Source organism: Bombina bombina, chromosome 3 (assembly GCF_027579735.1).
Source record: "Bombina bombina isolate aBomBom1 chromosome 3, aBomBom1.pri, whole genome shotgun sequence".
NCBI classification, from domain to species: domain Eukaryota; kingdom Metazoa; phylum Chordata; class Amphibia; order Anura; family Bombinatoridae; genus Bombina; species Bombina bombina.
The window spans coordinates 1267440492-1267454013 of record NC_069501.1 but is presented as its reverse complement, the minus strand read 5'-3'; the positions used below and the strand labels follow the sequence as shown (position 1 = coordinate 1267454013).

Sequence of the window (13522 nt, the reverse complement as noted above, 5' to 3'; positions counted from 1 at the left end):
TGGTCTTGTATGTCTTCCATTTTCTAATTATTGCTCCCACAGTTGATTTCTTCACACCAAGCTGCTTGCCTATTGCAGATTCAGTCTTCCCAGCCTGGTGCAGGGCTACAATTTTGTTTCTGGTGTCCTTCGACAGCTCTTTGGTCTTCACCATAGTGGAGTTTGGAGTGTGACTGTTTGAGGTTGTGGACAGGTGTCTTTTATACTGATAACAAGTTCAAACAGGTGCCATTAATACAGGTAATGAGTGGAGGAGGACAGAGGAGCCTCTTAAAGAAGAAGATACAGGTATGTGAGAGCCAGAAATCTTGCTTGTTTGTAGGTGACCAAATACTTATTTTCCACCATAATTTGCAAATAAATTCTTTCCAAATCAGACAATGTGATTGTCTGGATTTGTTTCCACATTTTGTCTCTCATAGTTGAGGTATACCTATGATGAAAATTACAGGCCTCTCTCATCTTCTTAAGTGGGAGAACTTGCACAATTGATGGCTGACTAAATACTTTTTTTCCCCACTGTATACGCTCTTGCAATCTCAATTCGAAGCAGATAACTCTAATTAGATTTCAATATGTTTAAAATTGCATTCCCTTTCTAAGTCATGATTGTCCATGTTAATACACCACATTATTCCTCAATTCACTGTGCAAATATTTACCAACAAAGGATTGCAAGACGATGAAAACTGTTGCATACCAAATACATGCAAAATACATTTAAAATGGCCTTCTCCTTCCCACAAAGGATAGCAAGAGACTGTAAAATATCGCACACTAATTAAATTTCAATACAGGTGGCCCTCGGTTTACGACGGTTCAATTTGCGCCATTTCAGAAAACGCCCTTTTTTGCTATTGAAAAGCATTGACTGCTATTGAAAGCATTAGCACATGCATACATTAAAATAGCCAGTAGGTGGAGCTGTCCGCTTGTGTTGCAGCAAACACATGCAAAGAAAAGCAAGCCAGACATGATCAATGGATAAGCTTTCAAAGGAACAAGATCTAGCAGCCACTTCCCTTAGCTGCAGAGAACTGTTTGCAGAAAAAGGCAAGTAAAAAATGTTTTTGTTCATTAAACTTAGTTTGCTGATGATACAGTCTGTTGTGTGATTAAACACAGGCAGGCTGAAATCAGTGTATAACCAGACCTGAGTAATGGAGCCGTTTTTAAAGGAACAAGATCTAGCAGCCAATTCCCTTAGCTGCAGAAAAATGCAAGTAAAAAAAGTTTTTCTACATTAAACTTAGTTTGATGATGATACAGTCTGTGGTGTGATTATTTTGTTTTTGTTCATTAAACTTAGTTTGATGATGATACAGTCTGTTGTGTGATTATTTTGTTTTTGTTCATTAAACTTAGATTGATGATGATACAGTCTGTGTTTGTGTGATAATTTTATTAGGTGCGGTTTAGCAAATGTTTTTGTTCATTAAACTTAGTTTGATGATGATACAATCTATTTTATTAGGTTAATAATGCTGTTTCACATTTAAAGTCTTCATTTCAAAGCTTTAAAAATAATGTATTAGGTGTTACTTATGTCAATTTTGAGAGGGGCCTGGAACCTAACTCCCTCACTTCCCATTGACTTACATTATAAACTGGGTTTCAATTTACAACGGTTTCGATTTACAACCATTCCTTCTGGAACCTAACCCCAGCATAAACTGAGGGCTACCTGTATGTTCAAAATTGCATTCTCTTTCTAAGCCATGTTTGGCAATGTTAATACACCACATTATTCCTCAATTCACTCTGCAAATATTTACCAACAAAGGATAGCAAGACAATTAAATCTTTTGCATACCAAATACATGCAAAATACATTTAAAATGGCCTTCTCCTTCCCACAAAGGATTGCAAGAGACTGTAAAATATTGCACACTAATTACATTTCAACATTGCATTCTCTTTCTAAGCCATGTTTGGCAATGTTAATACACCACATTGTTCTTTAATATGGGAGTCTGAAAACACCATAATTACTGACCTTTTAAGCCTCCACGATGCTGCCATCCAAAAACAGAAAACCATAGTAATGATTGTATCTATAGCTAAATACTCATGTGTTGTGCATAAGTAATTTATTTAATTGCACAATCAATCTCAAGCATAGACCTATATTTACAGCTGGTGAACTCAACTGGATGGTGATTCCATACATATTACCTTCTAAACAAAAACTTTGTGCTCGTACAATGACACATACATTTTTTGTGCTCATATAATTCCATGAAAATAAAGAAATCCTGTCATTAATTTGTCTGTTATGTAATGTGTGGCACATAAGTTATTTAATCAATTATTGTAATCATTTACAGCTGGAGAACTTAGCATTAAGTTACGGTTTACGGTTTGTTTTGCTATTACAGAGACAATGGGTGATGATAGCTGCGGAGCATCAACGAAGATGCCAGTGGGTGCCGAGGGTCTTCCTGCCTAGGGTTGGTCTCCATGCCCTCAGTGATCGAGAGGTGATCCGTCAATTTCGACTCGATAGGGCTTCTATTGAGAGGCTCTATGTCGAAATCAAGGACTCTCTCGAACCACTGACTGCAAGGACTGGGGCAATCCCTGGGATGGAAAAGTTTGGCAAATGGATAATTCCAGTCTGTGACAGGTCTAGGTGTAGATATAAGCCAGGCAACCTTCTCCCGTCATCTGAAGGTTGTCCTTAATGCCTTGCACCAATGCCTAGTCCATCATGTCGACTTCCTCAATACACCTGAGGAGTGGCATGTTGTCAAGCTTCAGTTTTATAATCTTGCTGGGTTGCCAAGAGTATTGAGGGCCATAGACTGCACAAATATATTGGTGTAGCCTCCCAGGGGTAGAGAGGAGCAATACCGGGACAGGAAGCATAGCCACTCACTGAATATCCAGGTCATCTCTGATGCCCGGTTTAGGATAATGAGCGTCTGCTCTGGATTGCTGGGTTCCAACCACGATTCCTTTGTCATCCGGAATTCTTACATATACGATCGGTTTCAGGTGGGACAAATGCCAGAGCGAATGCTCATAGGTAAATAGCTCTTATATATTTACACATATGAATATTATAGATTTTATTCATTCTGATTGCTAATATCAATGCTCTATTTCTTTTACGCAGGTGATTCTGGATATTCTTGTCTTCCGTGGCTGTTCACACCTGTCTACAACCCAGAGTGGAAGAGGTGCACTACAACGAGGCCCACATTTCCACATGATCGGTGATTGAGCACACTTTTGGCATATCAACAGAGAGGGGGCGCCCTAAAATAATCAAAGCTGGTAGCTATAACTCAGAAAGGCCAAGATAATGTTAGGCGATCAAAAACCTAGTAAATTTTGCTAGGAATTTATGGTATCAATGTGAATAGCAAGTATATAAATAAAAAAAATATAATAATAAATTGTGTAGTTATTACTACTAAGATGGTCTCATATATCAATAATAACAGCAAAAAAGAGTATATATCAACCCCAATGTAAGGGATAGCAATATATAAACACAATTATTAGTCTAGCTAATATATAACAAGAAAAGCCTCAAAACAATTAGTAAGGCTGATATTATAGTGGTAATGCTAAAAATCGAATAGCACCAGGATGCATCAAATAAAAATAATAATAATAATAATGATATATATATAAAAAGGAAATACAAGTCTCTGATAAGGAGATGGAGGCAGCTATCTGTGAAGATCCAGGCCGGGATCCAAAGCTGCAATCTACAAAGACAAGAGAAGACAGATGCGCCACATGGCCCAATATTGTTTGATCCAAAACAGATTGATATGTATATAAGGAGTAAACTCACATTTGTGAAAGCACCTCAATTAGTGCTGTAAAAGCAGTCTGGGATCTATTACAGTCACCCAGAAGACCAACTTCCCGTAATGATGTGGTGTCTGTATCTGGACGACAATAAAAAACAGGTGCCTATATGGCCTAGTATAGCCGGAACAATGGTGAATCAATGTGAAAGAAAGGAGTGGTACTCACAATAGTTGTAGCATCTCCTTTGATGCTATAGGAGCAGGATGGGATCAATGCAGTCACCCACCAGACTTAATCATAGGCTTACAGGACACAGATGGAGTTCCAGAAGACAGCAATGATCAGTTGAGACCCTCTCAGCCATAGAGACAAGTCACAAAGAGATGGTAGCAAGTGTTCAAAGTATAAAATTACTTTATTAAAATATTAAAAACAAAGGCAACGTGTTTCTCAGCACTAAGCTGTTTCATCAGGCTTTTTACAGCACTAATTGAGGTGCTTTCACAAATGTGAGTTTACTCCTTATATACATATCAATCTGTTTTGGATCAAACAATATTGGGCCATGTGGCGCATAGGTTTTCTCTTGTCTTTGTAGATTGACACTTTTGGGATATTGAAGATCCATTTCTGATGCTTGGACATCTCCGGTGGGATTCTTCAGTACGCCCCCTCCAAAGTCTCTTTTGTTTTTCTTACATGTTGTATGTTGCACAACATTGCCATTAACAGCCCTGATATAGATCTGGAGAGCTTGGATGTCCCCGAATATGGCGATCATTTAGCCCTGTTATAGGAAAATGATGCAATGGGAGTCCAAGCTCAGGCATACTATATTCAGTTGGTTTTTGGCCAATAATGTTGTCAGCAATGACAGTGTAACATACAGTATTTTTATTTCTACGATATTATTTTACACTATTGTTTTTATTCCAAAAGATGATATATTTTGGATATTTTGCAATTATTGTCATTTAAATATTGACTACATGATATTTTATTATACTGTCTTGCTATTGACCAATTGACCAGTGGTTCATTTTGGCTATTTTGCAATTGTTCAATGCAAAGGTTTGTCATAACCGATCTTTAAACAAATATCTTCAAATTAAAAAAAAAATTTGGTGTACACTTGACTTTGTTTTTCATTTTAAAGTCTTTCAATGATTGTCAATATATTTTGGGAATAAATGTTTTTATTTTATTTTTACGTTATTTTTTTTTTTTAACAAGGTTTTATACTCTCGGGTATGGTAATGTTAAAGTGACAGCAAAGTCACAGTTAAACCTTCATGAATCAGATAGGGCATGTAATTTGAAGCAACATTCCTATTTAAAATTATTATATATTCTTCTTTCTTCTCTTTTTATTCTTATTTGAAATATCAAACTAGATAGGCTCATCTGATAATATCTAAGTACTTCAAGGTTACCTCTTATCACATTCAATATTTAGTTTTGAGCAAGAGGGGAGTGCTTTTTCATGTAAGCCTTATAGATACCATTGTTTTCACGCACGTTGATTGTGTCAGACACAGCACTAATTGGCTAATATGTAAGTCAATAAATATTAAATTAAGTATACATTCAGCGTAAAAAGATGATGAACTAATCACTCCAATACTGATAGGGGGTGCTAAATACAAATAGGGATTCATTAACCCTGCTTCAAAGTATCAAATATAATAAAGATACACAAATAAAAATCAATCAAAAATTAATCACAAATATGTCAAAAGTGGTTCATAAAATTCACAGCAAGATGCAAGTTATCAAAAAAGCTGTCAAAAAGCCGCGCACCAAGTATGGGGCGATGAGCAGCGGACTGTGATAGTTATCACTCATCCCATCTCGCTGCTCTTTGGCTTTTTGACAGCTTTCTTGCTAGCCTGTCACTAAGCACCCACACTAAACTACACTGTTCTACCCCCTATACCGGCGCCCCCACCCCGCAGCTCAATAAAGTTATTAACCCCTAAACCGCCGCTCCCAGACCCCGCCGCAACTCTTATAAATGTATTAACCCCTAAACCGCAGCTCCCGGACACCGCCGCCACCTACATTATACCTAGTAACCCCTATCCTGCCCCCCCTATACCACCGCCCTCTATAATAAAGTTATTAACCCCTATCCTGCTGATCCCGGACCTCGCCGCAACTAAATAAATAGTTTAACCCCTAAACCGCCGCTCCCAGACCCCGCCGCAACCTATATTAAACTTATTAACCCCTATCCTGCCCCCCCTACACCGTCGCCACCTATAATAAATTTATTAACCCCTATCCTGCCCCCCCTACACCGCCGCCACTGTAATAAAATTATTAACCCCTAAACCTAAGTCTAACACTAACCCTAACACCCCCCTAACTTAAATATTAATTAAATACATCTAAATAATATTTCTCTTATTAACTAAATTATTCCTATTTAAATCTAAATACTTACCTTTAAAATAAACCCTAATATAGCTACAATATAAATAATAATTATATTGTAGCTATCTTAGAATTTTATTTATTAACTATTTAATAGCTACCTAGTTAAAATAAAGAGAAATTAACCTGTAAAATAAAAACTAACCTAAGTTACAATTACACCTAACACTACACTATACTTTAATAAATTATTTCTAAATTAAAACTAAATACTTACCTGTAAAATAAACCCTAAGATAGCTACAATATAATTAATAATTACATTGTAGCTATTTTAGAATTTATATTTATTTTACAGGTTAACATTTAAAAAAAATTACAACAATTTTAAGCTACTTACACCTAATCTAAGCCCCCTAATAAAATAACAAAGCCCCCCAAAATAAAAAAAATGCCCTACCCTATTCTAAATTAAAAAAGTTCAAAGCTCTTTTACCTTACCAGCCCTTAAAAGGGCCTTTTGCGGGGCATGCCCCAAAGAATTCTGCTCTTTTGCCTGTAAAAGAAAAATACAACCCCCCCAACATTAAAACCCACCACCCACATACCCCTAATCTAACCCAAACCCCCCTTAAATAAACCTAACACTACCCCCCTGAAGATCTTCCTACCTTGAGTCGTCTTCAGCCAGCCGACCACCGATGGAACCGAAGAGGAGATCCGGAGCGGCATAAGTCATTATCCAAGGCGCGCTGAAGAAGTCTTCCATCCGATGAAATCATCATCCAGGCGGCGCTGAAGAAGTCTTCCATCCGGGCTTTGTCATCTTCCAAGCGGCGTCTTCAATCTTCTTTCTTCAGGATCCATCTTCATCCCGCCGACGCGGAACATCCTTCTTCCCAGACGGACTAACGACGAATGAAGGCTCCTTTAAAGGACGTCATCCAAGATGGCGTCCCTTCAATTCCGATTGGCAGATAGGATTCTATCAGCCAATCGGAATTAAGGTAGGAAAAATCTGATTGGCTGATTGAATCAGCCAATCAGATTGAGCTCGCATTCTATTGGCTGATCGGAACAGCCAATAGAATGCGAGCTCAATCTGATTGGCTGATCAGATTTTTCCTACCTTAATTCCGATTGGCTGATAGAATCCTATCAGCCAATCAGAATTGAAGGGACGCCATATTGGATGACGTCCCTTTAAGGAGCCTTCATTCGTCGTTAGTCCGTCAGGGAAGAAGGATGTTCCGCGTTGGCGGGATGAAGATGGATCCTGAAGAAAGAAGATTGAAGACGCCGCTTGGAAGATGACATTGCCCGGATGGAAGACTTCTTCAGCGTCGCCTGGATGATGACTTCATCGGATGGAAGACTTCTTCAGCGCGCCTTGGATGATGACTTCTGCCGCTCCGGATCTCCTCTTCGGTTCCATCGGTGGGTCGGCTGGCTGAAGACGACTCAAGGTAGGATGATCTTCAGGGGGGAAGTGTTAGGTTTATTTAAGGGGGGTTTGGGTTAGATTAGGGGTATGTGGGTGGTGGGTTTAATGTTGGGGGGGTTGTATTTTTCTTTTACAGGCAAAAGAGCAGAATTCTTTGGGGCATGCCCCGCAAAAGGCCCTTTTAAGGGCTGGTAAGGTAAAAGAGCTTTGAACTTTTTTAATTTAGAATAGGGTAGGGCATTTTTTTTATTTTGGGGGGCTTTGTTATTTTATTAGGGGGCTTAGATTAGGTGTAAGTCGCTTAAAATTGTTGTAATATTTTTTAAATGTTTGTAACTTATTTTTTTTATTTTTTGTAACTTAGCTTTTTTATTTTTTGTACTTTAGTTAGTTTATGTAATTGTATTTAATTGTAGTTATTTGTAGTTAATTTATTTAATTAATTTAATGATAGTGTAGTGTTAGGTTTAATTGTAATTTAGGTTATGATTTATTTTACAGGTAATTTTGTATTTCTTTTAGCTAGGTAGTTATTAAATAGTTAATAACTATTTAATAACTATTCTAACTAGCTAAAATAAATACAAAGTTACCTGTAAAATAAATATAAACCCTAAAATAGCTACAATGTAATTATTAATTATATTGTAGCTATCTTAGGGTTTATTTTACAGGTAAGTATTTAGTTTTAAATAGGATTAATTTAGTTAATAAGAGAAATATTATTTAGATTTATTTAATTAATATTTAAGTTAGGGGGGTGTTAGGGTTAGTGTTAGACTTAGGTTTAGGGGTTAATAATTTTATTACAGTGGTGGCGGTGTAGGGGGGGGCAGGATAGGGGTTAATACATTTATTATAGGTGGCAACGGTATAGGGGGGCAGATTAGGGGTTAATAACTTTAATATAGGTTGTGGCGGGGTCCGGGAGTGGCGGTTTAGGGGTTAAACTATTTATTTAGTTGCGGCGAGGTCCGGGATCCGCAGGATAGGGGTTAATAAATTTATTATAGAATGCGGCGGTATAGGGGGGCAGGATAGGGGTTACTAGGTATAATGTAGGTGGCGGCAGGTCTGGGTGCGGTGGTTTAGGGGTTAATACATATATTATAGTTGCGGCTGGGACCGGGAGCGGCGGTTTAGGGGTTAACATATTTAGTATAGCTTGCGGTGGGCTCCGGAAGCGGAGGTTTAGGGGGTAATACATTTATTTAGTTGCGGCGGTGTGGGGGGGGGGCAGATTAGGGGTGTTTAGACTCGGGGTACATGTTAGGGTGTTAGGTGTAGACAGCTCCCATAGGAATCAACGGGATGTCTGGCAGCAGCGAACATGAACTTTCGCTATGGTCAGACTCCCATTGATTCCTATGGGATCTGCCACCTCCAGGGCGGCGGTTTGAAAACCAGGTACGCTGGGCCGGAAAAGTGCCGAGCGTACCTGCTAGTTTTTTGATAACTAGCAAAAGTAGTCAGATTGTGCCACACTTGTGTGCGGAACATCTGGAGTGACGTAAGAATCGATCTGGGTCGGACTGAGTCCGGTGGATCGAAGCTTACGTCACAAAATTCTACTTTTGCCAGTATCTAGGGCTTGATAACTAAGGTGAATCAGCATCACCACAAATACGCTGCGGAATTCCATCGTATTTGAGGTAGACACGTTGATAACTAGAGGTCTAAGTGTCAAACCTGCCAAAGCAATCGAATAATTATTCAAGCTTAAATCGCAATATTAACAGCAGTCTCTGAAATAAGAGAGTCTCTTGAAATTCAAAGGCGTTTGTACTAAGGCTGCTCTCTGGAAAAGTTAATCAAATTCAGAGTTAATTCCTAGAAAAAGGAAAAAATACAGAGGCGCCTCTAAGTGCAGTATCACCAAAACAAGTATACACAGCAGTACATATGGTATCTAATACACTTGTATTTGATGAAGCACACAATAGTGCAAATTAAGCGGAGCGAGACTTATTGAGCCACTCGGCTGACTTTCACAGGTTAGGGTAAGAGATCCGGTTTGCTCACTGCCTGGGTACGATAATCCGCCTTCAGCAATCGCTACTGCTACTCTGCAGCTGCTCTCTCGACAATGCAGGGAAAGTGAAGGTGAGGGCCGCTCAACAAACTCAAGACGATAGCGTTAGTAAGTAAAAAAACTAGTTTTAATCTTAAAAGCAAGTATTAAAAACAGTGACGCATTTCTCTGCGTGCAACGCCGTTTCCTCAGACTGTATCACTCTAAACCACTCTTTTGACACACATAGGTGGGTGACGAAATCTAAGTGAATATAAACAGATACCAATGAACCTTAGAATATCTACTAGGCTCATTCTTGATATACAAAAACATTATTGACTCGCTCAATTCTGCTTTATTAATTGACAATACATGCTACAATTTATGTAAATATTATTTATTCATATATATGTTACTTTAATTTCTCCATATTAATGGATATTGCAATATACAGTATCATATTATCACTCATGGCAGAAACACATTTCTGATAGAGTATTTGATACATATATAGGTAAAAAATATTATTATTATCCCCACTCAGTGTAGGTGGACATTAATGACATAAGAATAAAACCGCATTTCTAGTGGTTATGTGCTGAATTAAATTATAACTAAATATTTAGCCTCAAACATTAAATTAATATTATAAAAAATGAGTGTCACAATACTAATATATTAACTAGGGGAGAAAACATAGATCTATTTCACACTATAGTTGAACAAGAATTCACAAAATTATATAACTGTGAAAGAAGTAAAATGAAAAAGAATAACAATCTTACAGAGAAGGAAAGGTTGGCACTAAAGAGTTTACAGATGACTGAAAACATAGTGATCACTAACTCCGATAAACGAGGATCAATTGTCATTCTAGACAGAGTATCATATGAAAGAGAAGCACTTATGCAATTAGATGACACAGACACTTATAGAGCACTAACGTTTAATCCCACTTCAAAATTTGTCAAGGAATTAGATTCACTATTAGAAGAAGGGCAGAAGTTGGGTATACTTGATGAAAAATCAGCTGACTCGTTATTGGTCAAGTTCCTGGCTGTAATATCTACTTTTAAACACCTTTCTAAAATCCATAAAAACCCAACAAAACCACTAGGGAGACCCATCATCTCCACAATTGGCACCTTAGGAGAAAAAATAGGAGAATGGGTCGATGGGTTTTTACAACCCATAGTGGTCAGTATGCCATGACACCTTAGGGATACCAAACAGCTTTTAAGAAAGTTAGATGGGTTTGAGTTGAGGGACTCAGATTTATTATTAACTATTGATGTAGTATCATTATATTCCTGCATCCCTCATAAACAAGGTCTGTTAGCTTTAGAAGAAATCTTGAAACTTTATACTAATTTTGATATCATCTTTATTAGTTATCTCATAGATGTTGTCAGCTACTTGTTAACTCATAACTATTTTGTTTTTAAAGGTAAAATGTACTTACAGCAGAGAGGCATGGCAATGGGGGCAAAATTTGCCCCCTCGTATGCCAATATTTACCTAGGATATTTTGAATTGTTCAAAATATTTGGGGACCTTAATGATTATAAAAAGAACATTAGATTCTACACTAGGTTCATCAATGATGTACTAATAATCTGGAATGGCAGTATAGAACAGATGGAAAAATTTGTTACATCATTAAATAATAATAGTATGAACCTAAAATTTACTTGGAGCTGGGCAAGAGACGGTATAAACTTTTTGGACCTTAAAGTAAAAGCAGATATGAGTAACAAGATTGTGAGCATGGAAACCTTTAGAAAGGAACTGGCAGGAAATACTATTTTAAGAGCAGAATCTAATCACCCTAAACATCTAAAAAGTGCCATACCTAAGGGACAATTTATGAGGCTGCGCCGCAACTGTAGTAGTGTAGAGGATTATAATAGACATGCAGACCAACTAAGAAAATGTCTCATTGACAGAGGTTATAATAGGAAACAATTAGAGCATACACAAAATTATGTAATTACTCAGAGTCACATAGAGAGAAGGCAGTGAGCACAGAAACTTGGTTATCTCCTAAGAAAGGTACTTTTAAATGTGGGGTGAGACCATGCAAAAGCTGTCAATATGTGAAAGTAGGAGATATCTTTGAATCATTTACCACGAAACATGAGTTTAATATTTTTCAATATTTTACTTGTCAGTCTGATTTTACAGTATACCTAATAACCTGTAAACTATGTGGCAAACAGTATACTGGTAGAACTATTAGAGCTGTAAAAGAGCATATACATGAACATCTCCTATCTATAGAGGCAAAAGAACCTAAAACTCCTGTGGCCAAACACTTTGCAACACATAGACAAGGAGCAATTTATGATAGAGCTATGCAGGATCAAATATTGACATTGTTTCAGTTTCAAGTGATTGATCGGGTACCCAAGAGAATTTCAGGGGGTGACAGATTAGCAAAACTTAATAGGAAGGAAGCCTTCTGGATTCACAAGTTGGAGACCGGTTTCCCAAAAGGTATGAATAAAATTTGGGACCTACAATTATATACCGGCGACTGACTGAGGGGAAGGCTCCCTTCCTATATAAAACAAAGGAATAAAAATTAAAAACTTAAAAACCAATAACATTTGTAAAAGTTTATTATATTAAATTAAAATTGAAGATTCGGCTAAAATGAGTGAGGTAGTTTGGAAGTAACTGTAATTACCAAGAGTAGTAATAACCTTCTGTGAGGAATTGGTACAAACCAAATTTTAGCTAGCTCTCACTTTGTGTCATTTCTTGATATATTGCAGATACAGTTAAACTATATCAATTGTTATATTTTGACATTAAATTTGGGCATAAGATGAATTTCTATGAGATAAGCTATTCTAAATAAATAGATATCTGGATTTTGTAAAATTTAATTGAAATTCAAAAAAATTAGAGAACCCAATAACTGAAACCCAGCAATAGATAATCCAAACTATCTCCTTATCATATACACTAAAAATGGATAACGGAGAATAATCTATTATAATGTTAGAATGTGTTGTATTATCACATCAAATGGTGCTAAAAATTTTCAAATCAAATCTCTCTTTTTTCAGTTTTAAATTAATAATGGACTCTCCATCTGTTGTATCCAACTTTAATTCGCTATATTAGAAACTTCTGTTTTTCTCTAAAAAAACTTTATTCGCCATTTGAAAATAGTGTATAGAGTTTTAATAAGTGTAAATAACTGTTGTATCACTATGAATGAATATTTTGTAATATTTATTGAGCTGACTGTGCTACACCCTTGTTCAACGAAATCGATTGTTGAAGAGGTAAATAGGCTAACTGTTTTGGCCATGAAGGGTTAACACTTTCATTCTGAAAAATAGCATGTATGGGAAACAGCTGCTATCCCTAATGAAGTGCTCTGTGTGAGCAGGAAACGCGTCGGAAAGCAGCCTTTTTCTCCCTGTGTGTGTGGGTAACTACTATGGATTGTGCTTGTATATATTTTAAGAGATGAAATAAAGTTTTGTTTTTTACGGAATATCCAACTTTAGTGCAGCCTGCATTTCTTCTAAACCCTCTTTTTGAATGACTTTGATATTAACTAGACTTATCTGTCTAGTGAATTTTTCATTTTTAATAAACATAATCATGTGTCATTTAAACTACCCTGTGCTTAATGTATTACTATTACGAAGGAGAGAGATTACATTTACAAAGTCTGGCCATAGATATTACCTCAAATAGTGCCATATAATTGCTTAGTTATGTGTAAACCTTCATAATAAATAAGTAAACGTTTGACCTAATATGATATTAGGAGTTCTATCGTTAATTTAAGATTGAATTTCTTTCTCAAAATGATGCTAAATATTCAATTTATATATCCAAAATGTTTCTCTCTGATGTAATCTCTTAAACCTATTATATCTATGTGATTTAGGAATTAT

General features: G+C 36.8%; 1 protein-coding gene across 1 annotated transcript in view; it reads left to right on the top strand.

The window, feature by feature from the left end:
• The first annotated feature begins 11075 nt into the window (after positions 1-11075).
• Positions 11076-13522, top strand: part of LOC128652724 (vomeronasal type-2 receptor 26-like) — a 126758-nt gene continuing 124311 nt past the window's right edge. The window contains exons 1-2 of the mRNA XM_053705655.1: positions 11076-11550; positions 11883-12098. Of these exons, the coding sequence (XP_053561630.1) occupies positions 11076-11550; positions 11883-12098 (691 nt within the window). The remainder of the gene's footprint in view (positions 11551-11882; positions 12099-13522) is intronic.